Source organism: Magallana gigas, chromosome 1 (assembly GCF_963853765.1).
Source record: "Magallana gigas chromosome 1, xbMagGiga1.1, whole genome shotgun sequence".
Taxonomy (NCBI): Eukaryota; Metazoa; Mollusca; class Bivalvia; order Ostreida; family Ostreidae; genus Magallana; species Magallana gigas.
The window spans coordinates 52667604-52686262 of record NC_088853.1 but is presented as its reverse complement, the minus strand read 5'-3'; the positions used below and the strand labels follow the sequence as shown (position 1 = coordinate 52686262).

The 18659-nt window shown below is 31.8% G+C and overlaps 1 protein-coding gene across 2 annotated transcripts in view; it reads right to left on the bottom strand.

Moving 5' to 3' along the window:
* Nucleotides 1–18659, bottom strand: part of LOC117686878 (fucolectin) — a 122242-nt gene that overhangs the window by 4605 nt on the left and 98978 nt on the right. Inside the window, exon 1 of one of the 2 annotated variants that reach the window (XM_034462727.2) lies at nt 203–255. The exons of the other annotated variant lie outside the window; for it this stretch is intronic. Coding sequence (XP_034318618.2) covers nt 203–229 — 27 coding nt within the window. The 5' untranslated portion in view covers nt 230–255. Of the gene's footprint in view, nt 1–202; nt 256–18659 lie in introns of those variants that run through there. 2 annotated transcript variants of the gene reach the window in all.

Sequence of the window (18659 nt, the reverse complement as noted above, 5' to 3'; positions counted from 1 at the left end):
TAATAAAATAAAACAGTTTTAGAATTTAGTTAAGTTATAAAATATACGACTACCAATTAGAAAAAAACCCTGATCCCGAATCAAATGACAGCTCTTTTTGAAAGCCTTTAAAGTATTCTTAGCAAATTCGTAAAACGCTATTGATCTATCTAGCATATTCACTAACTTTTTCTAATATTAACTGAGTAAAAAAATATTTTACCGTCATTAAGCAAAACACCTTCTCCATGGTTTGTCTTTTTACAAGAGGTTGGCGCAAGTGATTTCACTTTGTCTGTAGCTCATTTATATAGGAAGTTTTTACCAATTTTTCCCCCTTCCAGGCAGATAATTTTGTTTCAATCGAATGAAAATTATGATTACAAACATGAAGATATTTAACTAAAGGATTAGATCTTAAGGCAAAAAAATATATTGCATTAAATGTTTGCACTTATGGAAGAGAAATACCACCAAAAGTACATGTTTCTTGCTTTTTTTTAAATATGTATTCTGATTACTTCTTTATGATTAAATTTTTTTACTCATGGTTGCAATTTTATTGTTTTTATATCCATGCTTATGAAATTTCATTTTGAATCTTCTTTATTGTTCATGTTGTGCTTATTTCTATGTTGTTTTCTTCTGTCCTATTTAAATTCAAACTTAAAAAAAAAATATTCATACAGGTTCATAACTACATTTATTACACTTGTAAATGTGAAGTCGATCCCACAAACTATAAAGCCAATTTAAAAGGAAGACGAATGCAAGTCGTGTTATTGTAATACCGCATTATAATGTGACCGCGTTGATTCGGAATTCATCTGGAACTGCATATGTCGTGTGCAGTACGAACGATGTGAGAAAATGTTGGCGTAGAGCGTACAAGGTATAAGGTTGAGGCGTGCTGTGGGCCGTAAGGTAAAAAGAAATGATAGGTGTGCCGTATTCCCAAAAGATCCACCAAAATGCAATTAAAAAGAAACAAAAGCCTATTGATGCAGGATTCTGAATTTATTAGACGAGTCTCAACGATGGCAACAGTTTAATGAATTAACAATTAAACAGACAAAGTCAGACTCTGGGTGAGTCGGACGACTAATCTAGGCTGGTCGCCGTATTCCAGATTCTGGGTGAGCCAGTCTTTAGTCTGGAATACGGTTGCCAGCCTTGCCCAGTCTTCCTACAATTTCACAAGACTATTTATAAGAATCTGAACAATGAGTAAAAATAGACATGTGATTACCTTAAGTAAGCTGAGTGGAAGAATCACTTATATATAAAAAAAATTAAATACACCCAATGGGTCTTTGATGTCCTAGACATTAAATTAGGAATAAGGAATCATTCTTTGAGTATTATGAGGTGATAATTTGGTGATCAAATCCAATAAAGCCCGAAGGGCTATATGATAGATTTGATCACGCCCCAACCGAAATTATCACCTCATAATATTCAAAGAATGATTCCTTATTACTTATAGTTATATAAGTGTGTGCCATTGTACGATTAAATTTTGCGTCATTTGAAGTTATAGTACAAAATCGATACGTAGTGTTATCACAGGCAAAGACACTGGAAAATATATATAGGATCTCTCATGATTTGCGATGGTATATGATTTTTATCCAACGAGTTGTGTGTTTTCTATCCCCGAGCCTTGGCGCTGATGCTGACGCTAGTGAGACATATCGCATTTTTACACACGTTTAGTAATAGAGATAAAATGCCATCATCAAAATGTGAATTGAAACTTGCAATGGATGTAAAGAGTTGTCATTTTTAAACAGTGTTTATGGAGGAAGACTTTGGATCTCAGAATGATGCATTCCCACTAGCAGTTAATGTGACATGTAACTAGAATGGAATGTCCGTGGATCAGTGTTATTGTGACCTAGTTTTTCTTGCATTCGGGAATTTCTTGTTTATGAGTTTGAACATTATGTGTGCTACATAAATGAGCACACAAGGTGCATTGCTCAGCATCCTGACTTTTGAAAAGTGTCTTACTCCCGTTATTCTTCTGACAGCATAAACAGAACCGGCGTACATATATCATCAAGATCTAAGATAAAAACAACTCAGAAAAAATTCCAGGGCATTTAAATAAAAAGTAACGGTAAGAAACCATGGCCACAAAGAAAATGAAATAACATTTTTATATTGATTTAAATGGAAATCTACAAACAGCATTTTATTTATGTAAACACTGACTGCCACATCTCCGTACAAACATCTGGAATGCGATGGTCTCATATTTCACAAATTAATTTATCTATTCATTTTTTGCACAAAGCATACTAGTATATAGTTATCTGAGGTTCATTTATAGAAATGTGCTAAATCTTTGTCTTCTCATGACAGTACACAAAATTTTTCTTCACATCAAGGCATATTTTTTCTTGTAACTTTTATTAACTCTGTACATAAACACTGGCCTAGTTCCAACATGGACCCAGTCACCAGCAGCAATGTAGCTTATCTACGTCAGAGAACAGATGCATGCTGGGGAATAATGGATTACCTCCATAAACCTTTCACTGAGAGTGTTAAATTGATAAAATCTCTTGATAGAAATAAACAAAAAGGTAACAGACCTCATTTTTAAGTTTCAAAAGGCTTTTAAAATTAATTAAGCAACAATTAATTTTTTCATGTTCAATTCCTTTAATATATTTGAATAGAATTGACGGACCTAGGTACAATACACGATATATATAGGAATGAATTATGCCGACCAGACAATACCTGTTTATATATCACGTGACATTATTTATCGCCAAATCTTAATCAATGTATAAAACTACATCTTACATATAAAGCATTCTAAAAGCAATGCAGTTGAATGGCATATAGTGTCACGTCGAACACGTGAACTAAGCCTTATTTTGATATTAACTATATTAGAAATACTTGTCCACGGCGAGAAATATTAGCGACAATGAAGCAATCGTAAGCCCCGCGAAAATTTCTCGTACGCGAAAAAATGTTTGCTAACAGTATGTTTGGCGGAGACGAGTTTCAATATGAAAGGTTAAAAAGTTTGCACTAGTAAACAACAGCATTATACAATACAAAACACCAATTCGTCTTTGCATTTTTTTTTCCAGAAGTTATACATGAGCATTAAATCACAGTTTTATCATTTTACATAACGATTTATTTTGACAAAAAATTGTAACTAAATGCACTCGTGAATTTTAAAGGCTTTTAAGTTTGCGGCGGGGCTAAATACGTAGAAATTAAATGTAAACAGTGAATCTGCGGGCAGAAGGTATATGCTTAATCAAGAGAAAATTCGAAAATCATTTCTCCTGCCAAAATACTCGGGGACATATTTAACATCACCTTTTGGGTGAATAAGAAATATACAAACTTTAAGTGTTAAAAGATATTTTCATTTAGCTAGTATATGAGTGAGATTAAAATTAGATTACATTTCAATTAAATTTGCTTTAGGGTGAAAATCATGGAATGAAATTACCGCCATAAGTCTACGTTTTGCTTTAATTATTATTCTGCTTACTTCTTTATTCTTCAGTACATTTACATATGTTTGCCAATTAATTGTTTTTTTATATTTATGTTTATTAAATTAAACTTTGATTATGTTTTATTTTTTTTTATGTTGTGCATTTTTCTATGATGTATTAATATCTTTGTAGCCGTGTAAATTCTGATCTGAGCATGTACATGTAGATTAAAAAGAAATACAACTTTGAATAAAAGATAAAAGGGTCATGGTATTGTTTCAATGTAGTTCGTATAAACATTACATTACGGCATACATCACTATATTAGTGTTTGACAGTCATAAGGATTAAATTGTGTATATTTTTCATTCAACGTCAGAAATTTAATTTCACATTAAATCACGTGATATTTTGCAAGTTTTAAAATCTGTCTTATTTGTCTAAAAGTTTTCAAAATAAAACTAAAGTTCAGCGCTTGTAATTTATATTCTTGCTTTCTGATACAAAACGGCGGAATATAATAATTAAATATAAACGTTGCTAAAATTTAAGAATTTAAAAGATTCTGCAACGTTGCAGATTGAGTTTCACATTACAAAATGGTTAAGATAAATCAGGCTTACAGGATTAAAATACGTTTTTATATCCTTGAGCAAATTAGTCGTAAATCTCAGCTAAACTAAATATTAATAACTAAATGAAAATATTAGTTTTCACTTAGACAGTATATTTCTTCTTCGCACATAGAATTTATTTAATCCAGCCCAAAGTGAGTTGGCAAAAAATATATATTGTTGAATGGTTCTATTTAAAATGCATGTACTTTATCTTTCATGTAGCCCCTGCTCTATTATTGTGTCCGTTGTTTAACCAAGAAAAATCAACCACATGAAAGATATAAATCATGACTTGTTTATTTTAGGGATACACTGTGTACAATATTTATCCGTAGACTTTTGTTTTTAGCTCCGCCGCACATTTGTAAGCCATGTAAATACATGAGCGTATTTAGGGACATAAATTTACATAAACTGGTCAATGAATTTTATAAAAATATATTTATATACGAACTGAGGAAAATGAGCTTCATATTTTTTTAAAATATCATTTTCTTTAAAATGGTCAAAAGCATGATAGATTTTCAATACTTCCTTGAAGAAAAGGGTTTTTTTTATATTCAGTGATATCATTTTTTTTTTCAAATTTATTGAAAGGTATTTAATATCACTTATTACCTGGCTTTTTGTATATTTTACTATAGCATTTACCAGTTATATAAAAAAATGTTCCTGTTTAGCTTTGAATGTGTTTACGCCGATGTTATTTGCAGACTGTAATATTATGTAATCAGATACGGAAATGAACTACTAGAACTGTGAGAGCACAGCGTTTCTTAAATATAACTGAGGGTTATTTTTTTTTATGCGCAGATCTAAAAGGCCCAAGGGTACATACATCCTAGATCCACCAAGGACAATCAAACTTTTTCAAATACTAATAGTAGATTTCGGATACCGTTCTCAATTGCAAACAAAATTATACAAATAAACTCTCTTATATCCTCCCTTCTCCCCTTGAAAAATGTTCTTTATCTGTGCATTTACATTTTAGAGCAAAACGTCTCAGTGTTGTGATACTAATAACACCCCCCCCCCCAAAAAAAAAATCAATATGTTTGCATAAATATTGAAGTACTGAATCGTTAGTTTAAATACATATTGTTTCATTATTGCAGTGATGTGACCACACAAAGAGTATAAATAGGACGGGCAAATAAGATCGGGCGTGGTTTGATACGTAATTTCTTTAAGAAATTCTTCTTACTTCGGGATATAAATAATTCTGGACAATATTTTTGACCCTAATGGAGTTGTTAACAGTTTTCTTGGCCGGTACCTACTCCTGGGCAGTTTCCTTGACCTGCATGCAGTATTGGACAACTGTGGACATGTAGTCCTGTTCTCCTTGAGATATTGTCCATTAAACGACGATGTCTGTTTCAGTTTTCAAAAGCGGTTTTATCCGTGATATCGTATCGTAGTTTAGTAACTTTGTTTCATTAAAAAGAATTTGATTTTTATCGAAATCTAAAGTCTCTACATCCACATCTTGCATGAGTGTTATGCATTTTTTATATGACACACTGTTTTGAATAGCTCTGTTTCTATGTGATGATCATACGAGATCAAATAATGCTTCTTTCTTAAAGCGGGATTTTATTTCGAAATACAGAAACAGATCTATTGTCAAAACTGTCCATTATAAAGCAGCCGGCGATACAGGTTTTGAGCCTTTTGTCTGGTAATGAGACATGGTTACGTTCCATTTTGGTCAAAGAGAGACATTCATGAGTCTACATGATTTTGAAGGTTATAGAGAGAGATGCAGTATACGTTTTGTGTATGATACCAGAGCTATCGAATTCGGACACTTCATTAAAACTTGTCAACTTAATTCCCTTCTCCTTACTCCATCACCTGGATGTTTAATGTTTAAAACAATTATAATCATCATGCATTAAAATTCGGATGCACAAAATAAAGTAATAGTAGCGTCGTCAGATAGACAAGGGATTTTTTTTTTGCCGAGACAATGTCGACAACAGTGTTTTAATAAGGTAAGATTTGCGTGCACAATCTTTTCTTGTCTGTACTCAGTAGCGGGATTCATGTCGACGACTAGGTATTTAACGATACATAGGTGCTCTTATCGTAATCCTCTTGATTCTTTTTGTCATAACTTTAGAGGATAGACTTGAGATACAAAAGTTAATACCATGAGTTGCATATACTAATAAAGAAACTTATTATATTTTTTATTATTATTTCCCCCAGTTCTCTTTTTTTTCTTGTGTTATACTTCCTTCCAATGCTATTTAAAATATTAACCTATCATAAAATCTAAATGTTCGACAATGAAAATACATTCTGCCTAAAACTATATATCAATAATATACATTGACTATGGAGGAGAACATATATACACATTGCGTCTGCTGTTCAATCCTATATACTTGAAACAAATACTTATTAAATTAAATCAAAGAAAATGACACCATTATTCAATGAAATAGCTATGGCAAACTCTCCAGGCAAGTAATAACATCTTACGTAAGAAACCTCCCAAAGATTCCTTGCTCTGAGCAGCTAAAAACATCATTTAGCGCCAAACTATTTGTTGTACACATTCACTGCAGAGGATCATGTATTGTATTGAACAATAGCTCAATAGTTCGGACGGCTTTTGAATTTTATCAGTATTTTTTTAATGTTTGTAAACAAAAGAGTTATCTGTATAGCCGTAATGAAAGAATGAACGAGTAAGAGTGATCTTTCTTTCACCAGCATTTTCAGTCCTCACTCAAACGAGACGGGTTTTCTTGTGACATTCTACTACATATATAGAAGTAAAATATACGTGTACATGATGTCATGTTTATTTACAAAAATATTATATACCAGTGTTTTGTCATGGTAATTATGAAATTCAACCCATTTCATTTGCTAAGATATATTTCGATACACAAAAACACCAGAATCAGTCAGCATTTTAAACATATACAGTGTCAAACGATGTCTATCTCGGACATTTCATCGACAAGTATATTGAAACTTAATGTATCCATACGTAGCTATACTTTTCAATGGTGTTTTTATTATAACTTTTTTCCGAATTATAAACTGCATTTACAATGTGATTTGGACTAAAATATGATTTGCTGATAGTCCGTGTAAGGGGTTTCGACTCGCGGGCAGGGCCGAACTGGTCATTTAATGTTTGTGTATAAAATACATTACAATAAAAATATCAGGATATCACTTTGAGATTGAATAAAAACAGGCTGTATTTAAAAAAGAATAATGTCCCATATGATGTTTTAAAATGTTTATCTTTACTTCAGCAAATCGTATATAAATGACAATAACATTTGCATTTCTTACCTGAACTCAAACGTTGTAGATGTCTACGGCATGAATTAATCCAAAAATATCAAGTATAGTCCATGTATCGGATATTTTTCATGTATGTCAACAACGCAAGTTGAATTTGTCCGCCATGTTTACCGACCTTGACCGGTTTTATTTTGGGAGAGCCAATGAGAATTCAGGAGCGAATCTTGAACTGAATATTGGAATTCCCCTATTTTAAACATAATTAACGCGGTAAATATGAATTTGCCATTACATGCCACTTCTTTAAATGATGTTTTAGTGATGAAACGAGGTAAGATTGATTATTTACATTGACATTCACGTTATAAAGCTCATCAAAACTCCAAGCGTAAATCCCATAAAATCAAGCGAGAACTGTAATTGCTGCTGAAAAAGACGACTGGTAAACATGCTGATGTTTTTTTTTTATGTGGTTTTGATTTATATACGTTAGTTTGTTCAACCTGAATTAAAAAATGATTTTATCTAAAGGAAGTCAAATATAAAATCGACCTTTCAGACCGAAATCAGCCGCATTAAAAAAATATTTTTGCACCATTACAGAGATTATGTGGAATTGTAGCCCTCTCCAGTAAACATCAGATATAAAAAATCGAAGAGGGCTACTTTATTGAGAGAGAGAGAGAGAGAGATTTCAGTAACTCTCTAATATATACATTCTTGTAAATATACCTGCCCATACTGAAGTATTTAGATATATAAAGCACATTGAAATTCACTATATTAGATTATCATTAACAAATGTACCTATTTTCGTCTTATTATCTAAGAAATTCGACTACGTCCATATCGCTTCTATGTCAAATTACATGGGCTTTTACATGGCATGTGTTGATAACGAACAGTGGTCGAAATCAAAAGTTCAAAGGAAAAAACACAAAATAGGAGCAGAGCAAACATGGACCTATAAAAAAGTATAGCTGGGGCCAGGTTGGAGGGGGCAGACACCAGTTCGGGCTGGAAAAAATAAACGTAAGAAAGAGTGAGCATCCTCTGCTGACCGGTCACATCACACCCGCCGTGTGCTCTTTGTCGTAGTCGGGATAAAACACGGTCTAGCAATGAAAATACATATTTACAGGCTTTGGGGACATTAGCAGTAAAACAAACGCTAATTATACAAAACCGACAGATAAATATCATTAAACATTGCAATTGCATCGCCTAATCCTATAAATATATACATTAACAGTTGACATCTCCATCAGCCAACGATATTTTGCCGCTGAACGATGAATTGTACCATTAGGCGTGGTAATGCATAGTAGACCTAACGCATTATGAAACAACCAAGTAACTTCAATCTCAACAGATAACGATGTAAACCTTTTTATCATTAAGTGTGTGAGTCACGCACATTGAAAGCAGTGCTTTTTTTAATGAAATACCGTATATCAGGTTTTTTCTGCGTCATGTTTTTTTTCGCGAATCAGAGCCTAGACGGTACATAAAATTTACGCGAAGGAAATTTTCACTATTTCAGAGTCACAGTGAAAATATAATTCGAGTTTAACCCTGTGAAGAGGGAAAAAGTATCTAAAAATATCACTCTTAATTTATAAAAAATTCGGACAATAAAACCTTTGACACGAATTTCTTAATGTAAAATAATTACCGATTAATATGTTCAGAGACGCAAACAGTCATTTATTAATAGATCATGTACCGAAAAATGTGTAATTTCAAATACCTTTGAATAAAATTGAGATGTTTTTGATTTAAACGAAAACGTTTTCCCAGAACTACTTATCTGATGCAATATATTTCATGATACGAAAATTTCATGTTACAGCGGGTGAACACATCTGCCATTTAATCATTGAACATATTTGCTTAATTCAGATAGAAAATTAAAAAATAATGCCCATGGATAGAAAATAAAATCAGAGCCTATAAAACACAACGCCCCGCTTTGTTGATGTTGTTATATAGGGTGCGAGCATGGTACTGGTATTTTGTGTGCACCGATTGCTGCCTTAACTGCGTGTGTCTTTATTTCTAACATTCAACGGGAAGGGATTGATTTTTTTGGTAAACTTTATGTAGATTTTACTCTTACATACATCTATTTATGATTTGTAGACCCAATACTTTTAAAACTGAAAGTGAGAAAGAGGAAATATTTTGAGGTTGAATTACGAGGGTTGCTCCAAAAGTAATGTCACAGATGCAATAAAATCGTGATAAATTCCCGTGAAGTGACACAAACTTGTAATTTGAGATAGCGACCTAATACAATTCAGATCTGAAAATTTTAATGCATAATAATAAATATTGTTAAAAGTAACATTTTGTAGAGCGTGAAGGAAGGATAGTCGCCGCACGCTAGCTACGTCATTTCTAGATCTTTGGTGTTCTGGTAGAATTTCGTAATTTATTATTCTATAAAAATTAGCCACGATGCTCCTTTTTACTTTTATTTTCATAAAGTAACTTTTTGTAATTAATGGGGAAGTATCTTGGATATTATTTAGTGTGCTATCGGTTTGTCGAGATCATTTCAAGAAGTTATGAACGTAGCGTTATGATATAGCTCATGACGTAGGAACCTAGTTTTAACTTTCCTTAAGAGCGTATATCTTCTGTCTATTTAATTTATTTATTAACATGATGTATGCTTCTATTAGACATTGGAACCACGTTAAGGGTACCCTGTTCACTCGCTCTCACTTTAAGATTGGTATGTTGATTCCAGTACATTTTCTAGTGGTTTCTGGAAAGATTCATTCACTGGACTCCTATATACACTTACATATTTAGATTTCAACATGTTTAGAAACCCTGACGTGCACATGGGCACACGACACACCTGTTGTGTATATCTTGTATAATCTGTGTTAGTTCCACGGGTTTTCTCAAGTTGAAAAAACAATAGACTGTAATTATATATACACAAAGAAATAAAACCATGTCTAGACAAACAAAGCAGCAATATGCCGCCCGGTATAACAGAGGCAGTCGGGAGTCTTTTTATCATTAACATATACATGTATCTCGCAGATCAAGAATTGGACTTAGAAATAATTAAAATTGAAAAAATACATATCTTAAACTTATTATTAAATAAAACCATGTATTTTTGCGCATTTTTTGTTTTGTTAGGTCACCTGAGTCTTCTCAAAAACTACAAGGCGAATTGTTGCCATTTTTGGTGTGAGGCATCTCTGTGGAATCAAAATTGTAGTCCTCTACTGAAATTTAAAATTTCATGTCACCTGGAGTAGGGCAGGACCAAATTGGATGTATAGGTGTTTATGTATATAATGTTTAAAAACTATCTTCTTTACTCCCCCACATCTGAAAGGAAAACTGAATTCATGATTTTGTAGACAAGATCTTTAAGGTTTTTGCCAAAATTATAGGTTTTATTGCTCTTTATAAATATTTCAGGCAGAGAGGTGGTCGTCGTTACAAATTGATATTTCTTCTACTTTAGAATGAAACCCAATTAAATGAATATATCACAGGTGCTTGAGGACAGGATCGATCGATCGACCCCCCCCCCCCCCCCCCCGAAGTATATAGACCTCCGGGACTTTACTTTTTTAAAAAATCAAATTATCCTTTTATGACATATTTCTAATCTAATTTATTCATTCATTGCCAAAAATTATCTAAAACAAACATTTTTAAAAAAATATTCTGGACCTAAAATTAGAGATAAAGTAATGCTACTGTCAGGATTACTCTTCGTACAGTTTGCAAGATGATATTTTTTTCTTTTGCAGATTACTTAAACATATTTAGGAAATGTGCATAATCAAGGATTTTGATTTCAAATAGTTAATGCGAAAAAAAAACCCAGCTTATTAACAAAGTAGTTTCATTGCTTAAAATTGTAGAGAGGGTACCCCATTTGTCCAGATTACTATCCCTACAGTTTTCAAAATCTTGGTTTCTTTTTATTTTACAGACCAGTTTTTGCACATATAGACCTTTTCACATAACACATTGTTTCATTCCTCTATGATGATTTTCTGAGCAATGTAATTGTCAATCGAGTTTAAAAGTACTGTCTTTTTAAAAATAAAAAGTTTAAGAGAGATATAACGCTGTCAGTCAATCGAAGATATCGACTGCGACTGAAGCCCAACTCCACAGGCGGGCTATAGGGGGCAATTACTTTGTTATATTTACATCTACCATGTATAATTTCCTCTTTTTCTAACGGAAAAAATATAGTCAATTCACAGCTCTATAGAAACAGCCAGACTGAAATTTACACGCCCCATTTACTGATTTGTCGAAATCTACAGCGGCTGAAAGTGACAGGACTGAAATTGACACGCCATGTTTATCAATTGGTCTGAATTTATAGCGACCTTAGTAAAATCACGGACTGCACGAAATTATGATGAAGCCAGACTCAAAGTCTCACAAGAGACGATTTGGCTGTTTCTTTTAGCTAACGTACTTATGTACATCAACAGTAATTCAGTGAATTTTACTAACTTTCCATAATCAATTTTATTAATTAGTTAAAGAAAGATGTTAATATAAACAATAAAATGCTTTCTTTGATGATTCATGCTGGTTATGAAGGTAGCGATCATTGCAGGAAAAATTAACATAACCCGCTAACGCGGGAGTTGTATTTTTCCTGTAATGTCGCTACCTTCATATCCGGAATGAATCACCAAAGAAAGCATTTTATTGTTTAAATATTAACAGGTTTGTTAAATGACTACTAATTACGGACCTGTTCATATAGTAAGGAGTAGAGACCAGCCACCGGCGAAAATTTAATTTAGATTTTTCATATATATGCCATTAATCATTTTTAATTTATAGAAATAAAAAAAGCAACAGTTACAGTAATATGTCACTAATGTTTAGCGAAGTAGCAAAAAAGACAAGGCATTTTTTTTAAATAAAAATTTTACAATTTCGTATTATTAAAAGGTGCAACTACAACGCTTTTAAAATAGCTAATAAAAATATGTATCATTAGCAGTTCAGAGTGACGATATTTGCTTGTTTCATTTCGTGTGTGGGCTAATGTGCATTTGTGACTCTTAATAATACTATTCTATTATAAAGCAGTGTTATATGTTTTGTGGTTTGCGATGTCAACTGTTAATGATTTAGATAATAAGGTGCAATTGCAACGCTTACAGATATATCAATAACGATTGTTTTATAGCAAGTTTGTTGTCCCCTTCATCAGCAACTTTTCTCAAGGGTAATAAGCGCTGTCTTGCTACTGTCAGTAAATATGTATTTTAATATATCACAAAAAAAAATTATTTGTCCGCAATGCAGATTTTCTGGTTGTGAAGCAAATGAGAGTAAATAGATTTTGAATTCAACGTAACGACTCGGAATACAGCAGAGGCGTTCCGAGTTCAAAAACGAGGGAAAAGGAATCCCACTAATGAATAGTTTACGATGACTATTCACCACGGGCAAATTGCACGGAGACTATTACATGGTTTAATAGAATAGCTTGTTTACTCGTTGTAATTTTTACATTGGAAAAACAGGTTTAATAAATTCAACTGTATATTTAACATCGCTGATTACATTGAAAAATGTGTAATTTCAAATACCTTTGAATACAGTTGAGATGTTTTTAATTTAAACGAAAACGTTTTCCCAGAACTACTTATCTGATGCAATATATTTCATGATACGAAAATTTCATGTTACAGCGGGTGAACACAACTGCCATTTAATCAATTGAAAATATTTGCTTAAATCAGATAGAAAATTAAAAAAAATGCCCATGGATAGAAAATAAAATCAGAGCCTATAAAACACAACGCCCCGCTTCGCTGATTTAGCTTCTAAGTTATATGAACTAAGAGATGAAAATAACTCTTTACAAAATTGTGCGTTTTCTTTCCTTCTATTTTGGATAAAGCACAATCAATTTTAACATCAAAATTACTATTTGGTGTTAAATGTTGTTATGAAGGGAGCAAGCATAAAACTGGTATTTTGTCTGCACAGATTGCTGCCTAAACTGTCTGTGTCTTTATTTCTAACATTCAACGGGAAGGGGATTTTTAGCCAGCGCGTTGTACTTAATAGTAAATATCCAGGTAATTCTCGTCAGCAACTGCCGATTGATATTAAATTTTTTTGATATTAAGAAAGACATCATCAGCTTATATTTCATTGTTTACACTTTGTCACATGTACCAATACTGACCACACTTTGACAAGTGTTTTTTCTCGCGAATTGACTTTTCATCGTAATTTAATAAATCTTTTATTTTCAGAAAATTAAACTAATTATTTTCAGTTTAGAAACTAATCCAAACTTGGTAGTTATTCAGTATTGCTACAATAATCGTGGAAGACTTTTTCTAATACGGTGAACTGTGTCAATAATGTAAAGTACTTCTTTGAACAAAGACGCGTGTCTTAAGTTTTTTTTTTTAACTTTCAGGTCATCAATAAACATACCTTTGACGTTATTGTAGATAACACCTAACACAACAGTGCATTTTAACAAAAAATAAAAAAATAAGATATAGGTATCAATGCTCAATCAATGTGCCTTTAATCAGATAATTGTATAATAAGTACATATTGAACAATAATTTATTTTTGTCGTATTTAAATTGTTGCGGATATTGCGGGGGGAAATGACAATCGATGAAAATCAGGTAAACATTTCTTGGTAAATGAGATTTTAAAACAAGAAAACTGATTTCCCTGTACCTATAGATATTTATAAACATATCGAGATAGAACTAAGGAATGTGAATTTTAATGCCTGTTTGAATGCTTAGATCTACAAGTACTGCGTAAATGACTTGTTCACTGTGCAATTTGTCTGTTCTTGTGTGCAACATGTATGCATTCACTATTTGGTAGCTTCAGTGGTCTTAAGCTCCAGTTATGAAAAGTAGGGTTGATGATCCGGCATTTACAGTTCCTTTCGTCAATAAAGTTGAATAAAAGGTACACAAAAAAACCTGTACAATTTCTTAGTTAAGTGACCCTTACTTTTTTTTTTAAAGTGACCCTTACTTATTTCTTTACATAAGTTCATTGGAAAAAATGATGCATTTAGTATGTAGACAATTAAATACCGTCGCTTTCCATGCTTATGATTTTATCCTAATTACCACACCGACCTCAAAAATGAGATGTTCTAAGGTTTATACTTATATTTTTGTAATAGTAATATTATCAATGGGAAGTGAGTAATTAAAACTTTTAATATTAATGTGGATTAAAAACATAATTCCAAGACCAACTAATTTACTATTTATTTGAAATTCACTATATGAGTCCGTGTTATTTATTAAGCGTACGTTTTGATCTATCAAAAAGTATGTATGTCAAACATCACCAAAAGAATAAAGGAGACATAAATGAACTATGTTAAAATATTGGAACATTCATATTTTAATTGTTTTAATCTCCTTCATTGGTAACTTCCGTTAGATGTCGGTAAAGGGGGCGTATCCATTTTTCTGGTTTTCAATTAGCAGTGAATCTGTCTAATCATGGAGTACAGAAAATCAAAAGAATGTTTTGAAATGTACAAAGCAATCCTTGCAAAGACCCCGGATAGAGCATGAAATCAGCCACAGATTTAAGATAATAACATTTAACAGTTTTATTTAGACATTTATTGATTTTACCGAAACCCCACATTGTTTGGTTTGATTTTTTATGCAAATAAACAACAGTTAAAAAACGTACATCCAATACAACTTTTTAATATACAAATAGTTTTAACTATTACAGAAAGTTGATTTCCCCCTGTTCAATTCCCAATTTTTCTTTATGAATTACGGAAATTATTTATGGCATTACGATTCATTATCACTCCTGCAGAGTGTGAAAAAAATGTGTCCATCATAAACGAAAATGTATAGTACACGTATGTGACTTTCTCAATTGTCATGCACCTTATAGTGGAGTTTTATGATTGTCATAAATATATTATTTATGGGTACCAAAATTTGACAGCTAAATACCTTAAAGGTACATTGATGAAAATAAAATACGGTATGTCATAGGATAGACCCGCCTTCAGTTGATAAAGCGTATTTGTTGTCGTCATTTAATTGGTCAAAATTCAAAATATCTGATCATAGAACACAAAAAAAGCAGATGACTCCGCTATAAAAAGACAAAATGAAAGAGTGAAAATCAGTTGACTCAAATTCATCAAGAAGATCAACAATGCAGAAGGTGTTATTCTGGCTGACGGTAGTATATTTTTATTTACATTCCTAGGTTTGTTTCCATGTTTACTAGATCAAATGATTTAATGGTAATATATTTTTATTTACATTCTCAGTTTGTTTCCATGTTTACGAGATCAAATGATTTAACGACAGAATATGTTTAAAATCATTTAAGTTCGAGTTAATGTTTATTAGATCAAATAGTTCAAAAGATCATTAATCAATTGGCGCAAAAATAGTTTAAACATATATTTAAAAAACTGCATGAATGGCATCTATATCCTTTAACTCTTTGATAACTTTTATCAATTGAAGAACCTATCGCAAGCATATAATGATAAACAAAAATTAAATAACTCAGCTTTTTCATATTAGAAAGTGAAAAGAATTTTCTTCACACAAGCCATTACTATAGTGGTTCACATTTATTTATATAAAGATGCTAAATTTTTTAAATTCTAAATTTTAAATTAATATAACATTGAAAGTGTGCCATAAGTTATGCCCAAATAAGTCGTTGTTTGTTTGTTTTTAATTAACTAAATAAAATTAAATTGTTTAAAAAATAGACTTTGTTCCAATATATCCTCACATCAAATTGATTGATTTTTTGATGATTATAAATATTTCGAGCTTTAAACAATGTTCATTAAATACTTTAAAGAAAAAACACCCACATATGCCATCTGAAATACCCTCTGTTTTTTCCCTGTTTCAAAAAACAGCTAAAACTAAAATTTCTATGCAGAAAACTTAATGTTATTGCCCAAATGGAAATGTTAGGTGCCTCTGCATTCTTTCAAATAAAGAACTAATTTCAACATTTTCTATAATCAATCTCGTAAAAATGTTCTTGCTCTTGTTAACTTCCATGGGAATTATTGCAATTTTAAAATCTCGGATTTCACAGAAACAGTTACCTTAGTTAGATTTACTTTTGCCCTCCTGTCCTTCATCTTTCAAAACACAGCTGAAACTAAAATTTCTATGGGGAATTTGCAATGCATATACCATGAAAGTACCCGTATGTAAACGTTAGAACTTGTGCAAGGTTCGCCGTTTTGTCAACATTTTCCAACATAAATCTCAGATGAGAATTGTTTTTTTTTTCTTATAAGCTTTCCTGAATAAAAATAGACAAAGTGTTAACAAACAAGCCTTGGATTTTAAAGAAACAGTAACCTTCGAGAGATTACAAAAAATTATATTTCTCCTCTAGATATCCTGCACATTCGATAATTAAATTACTGGCAATTTTTTGTGGCGTGGTAGTTCACTACGTTATTTTTGAATATAAATAACAGTAAACGTATCTTGAAATCACTAAAAAGTAACATTTAAACTTTCAAATCGATTGTGTAATGTCAAACATTCATGCAACGTTGGTTTTGTTTACAGTTATATACCGCAGTACAATTTACTATCACATTATGCAGTGATCTCTTAAATTCTACATTCAGGTTGCTTTGTTCATATCATTTGCAAGTGCATGGTGGCCGCAAAAAGATCGTAAGATCAAACGAAAAGGTAAGATACCTAAGGAACCTAGTTTTAACTTTCCTTAAGAGTTACATCTTATGTCTTTTTAATCTATTTATTAACATGATATGCTTCTATTAAATATTGGAACCACGTTAATAGTACCCTTTTCACTCGCTCTCAATTTTAGATAGGTATGTCAATTCCAATACATTTTCTAGTGATTTCTAGAAACTTTAATTTACTGGACTATTCGTATAAACGTACTTATTAAGATTTCAACACGTTTAAAAACGCTGACGCGCACCTGGGCACACGACTCACCTGTTGTGTATATCTTGTATATTCTGTTTAAGTTCCAGATGTTTTCTCAAGTTGAAAAAAAAAAACCTTATAGACTGTAATTAGATATACACAAAGAAATAAAACCATACATCTCGAAGATCAAGATTTAGACAAAGAAACAATTAAAATTGAAAAAAAAATGCATATCTTAAACTGATTATTAATTAAAATCATGTATTATTTGTTCGTTTTTTATTTTGATTAATAACCGACATTTATTTAACCGAATAGTTTATAGTAGGAAACAAACATACTTTACAATAATTTCATGCGCAGATTTAGAGACAGGGATTGCGCTCACCTCTACAAAATTTTTCGAACAAACAAAATTAAATTTTATAACGGCAGCCTGTGTTCATTTGAGCGATGTTGATAGTAGCGATATGTGTCCAATGGAGCGACTATGTGTTTACCCATGCAACACTTAGGTGTAGATACCAGTTTCTGCAGGTGTGTGTTGGCAATTAAAACCGCATGGAAACAACCCCCCGCCCCCTTGGAAAGTATATTGTCACTCGGATCACCTTTCAACCCCCAACAAAAGAGCTTTTGCATTGTTTGATTTATGAAATTAAGATGAATCTGTTCCGTTTAATCGAAGTTGACTTAAAGGGAACTTAAAGATGGTGTAAAGACGACTTACAGAGAGCGTAAATGACACTTAAAGATGCTTAAAGATGGCTTAAAGGTGACCTGAAGAGGTTTGGGCATTAAAGACCTGAAAGCTCTAGCTTTAAGGTGACTTAATGGTAGCTTAATGATCGTATATCCTTTAAGCCATTGCTTAAAAATAGTTTTTCGCTCTGTTCACATTTTTAACATTTTTTATTATATTTAATTAAAAAAATTATGTTATTACTGACTTTTTTGACGAAAGCCAAAGCTGTTGTACTCGCAGCCAGCTGTCATCTATGTTTTCTCCGAAAATAAAAATAAAAAAGCATTGTATTGCTATCCAACCAGTAAGTAATTTTATCTTGTAAGTTTAAGTTTCAATTTATTATAAAAGATTAAAAATTTGATTTGATTTGAGAATTTTAGTCAAGAGGTTCAATTTAAAACTAAAATGAAAAGTAACTTTTTCTACAATAAAGAATTTACATTATTCAGATCTTAAGATATTTTTTTTTTCAAAACTTGATACCATGTAAAACTGAACAAAACAAAGTTGTGATAACGATTCTTTGAAAAAAAAGACACCTCAAAAATAGTTTGTTCAAATTGATAAATAAATAACGTTAATCTTATCATTTAGGAATATAAATAACTTAAGC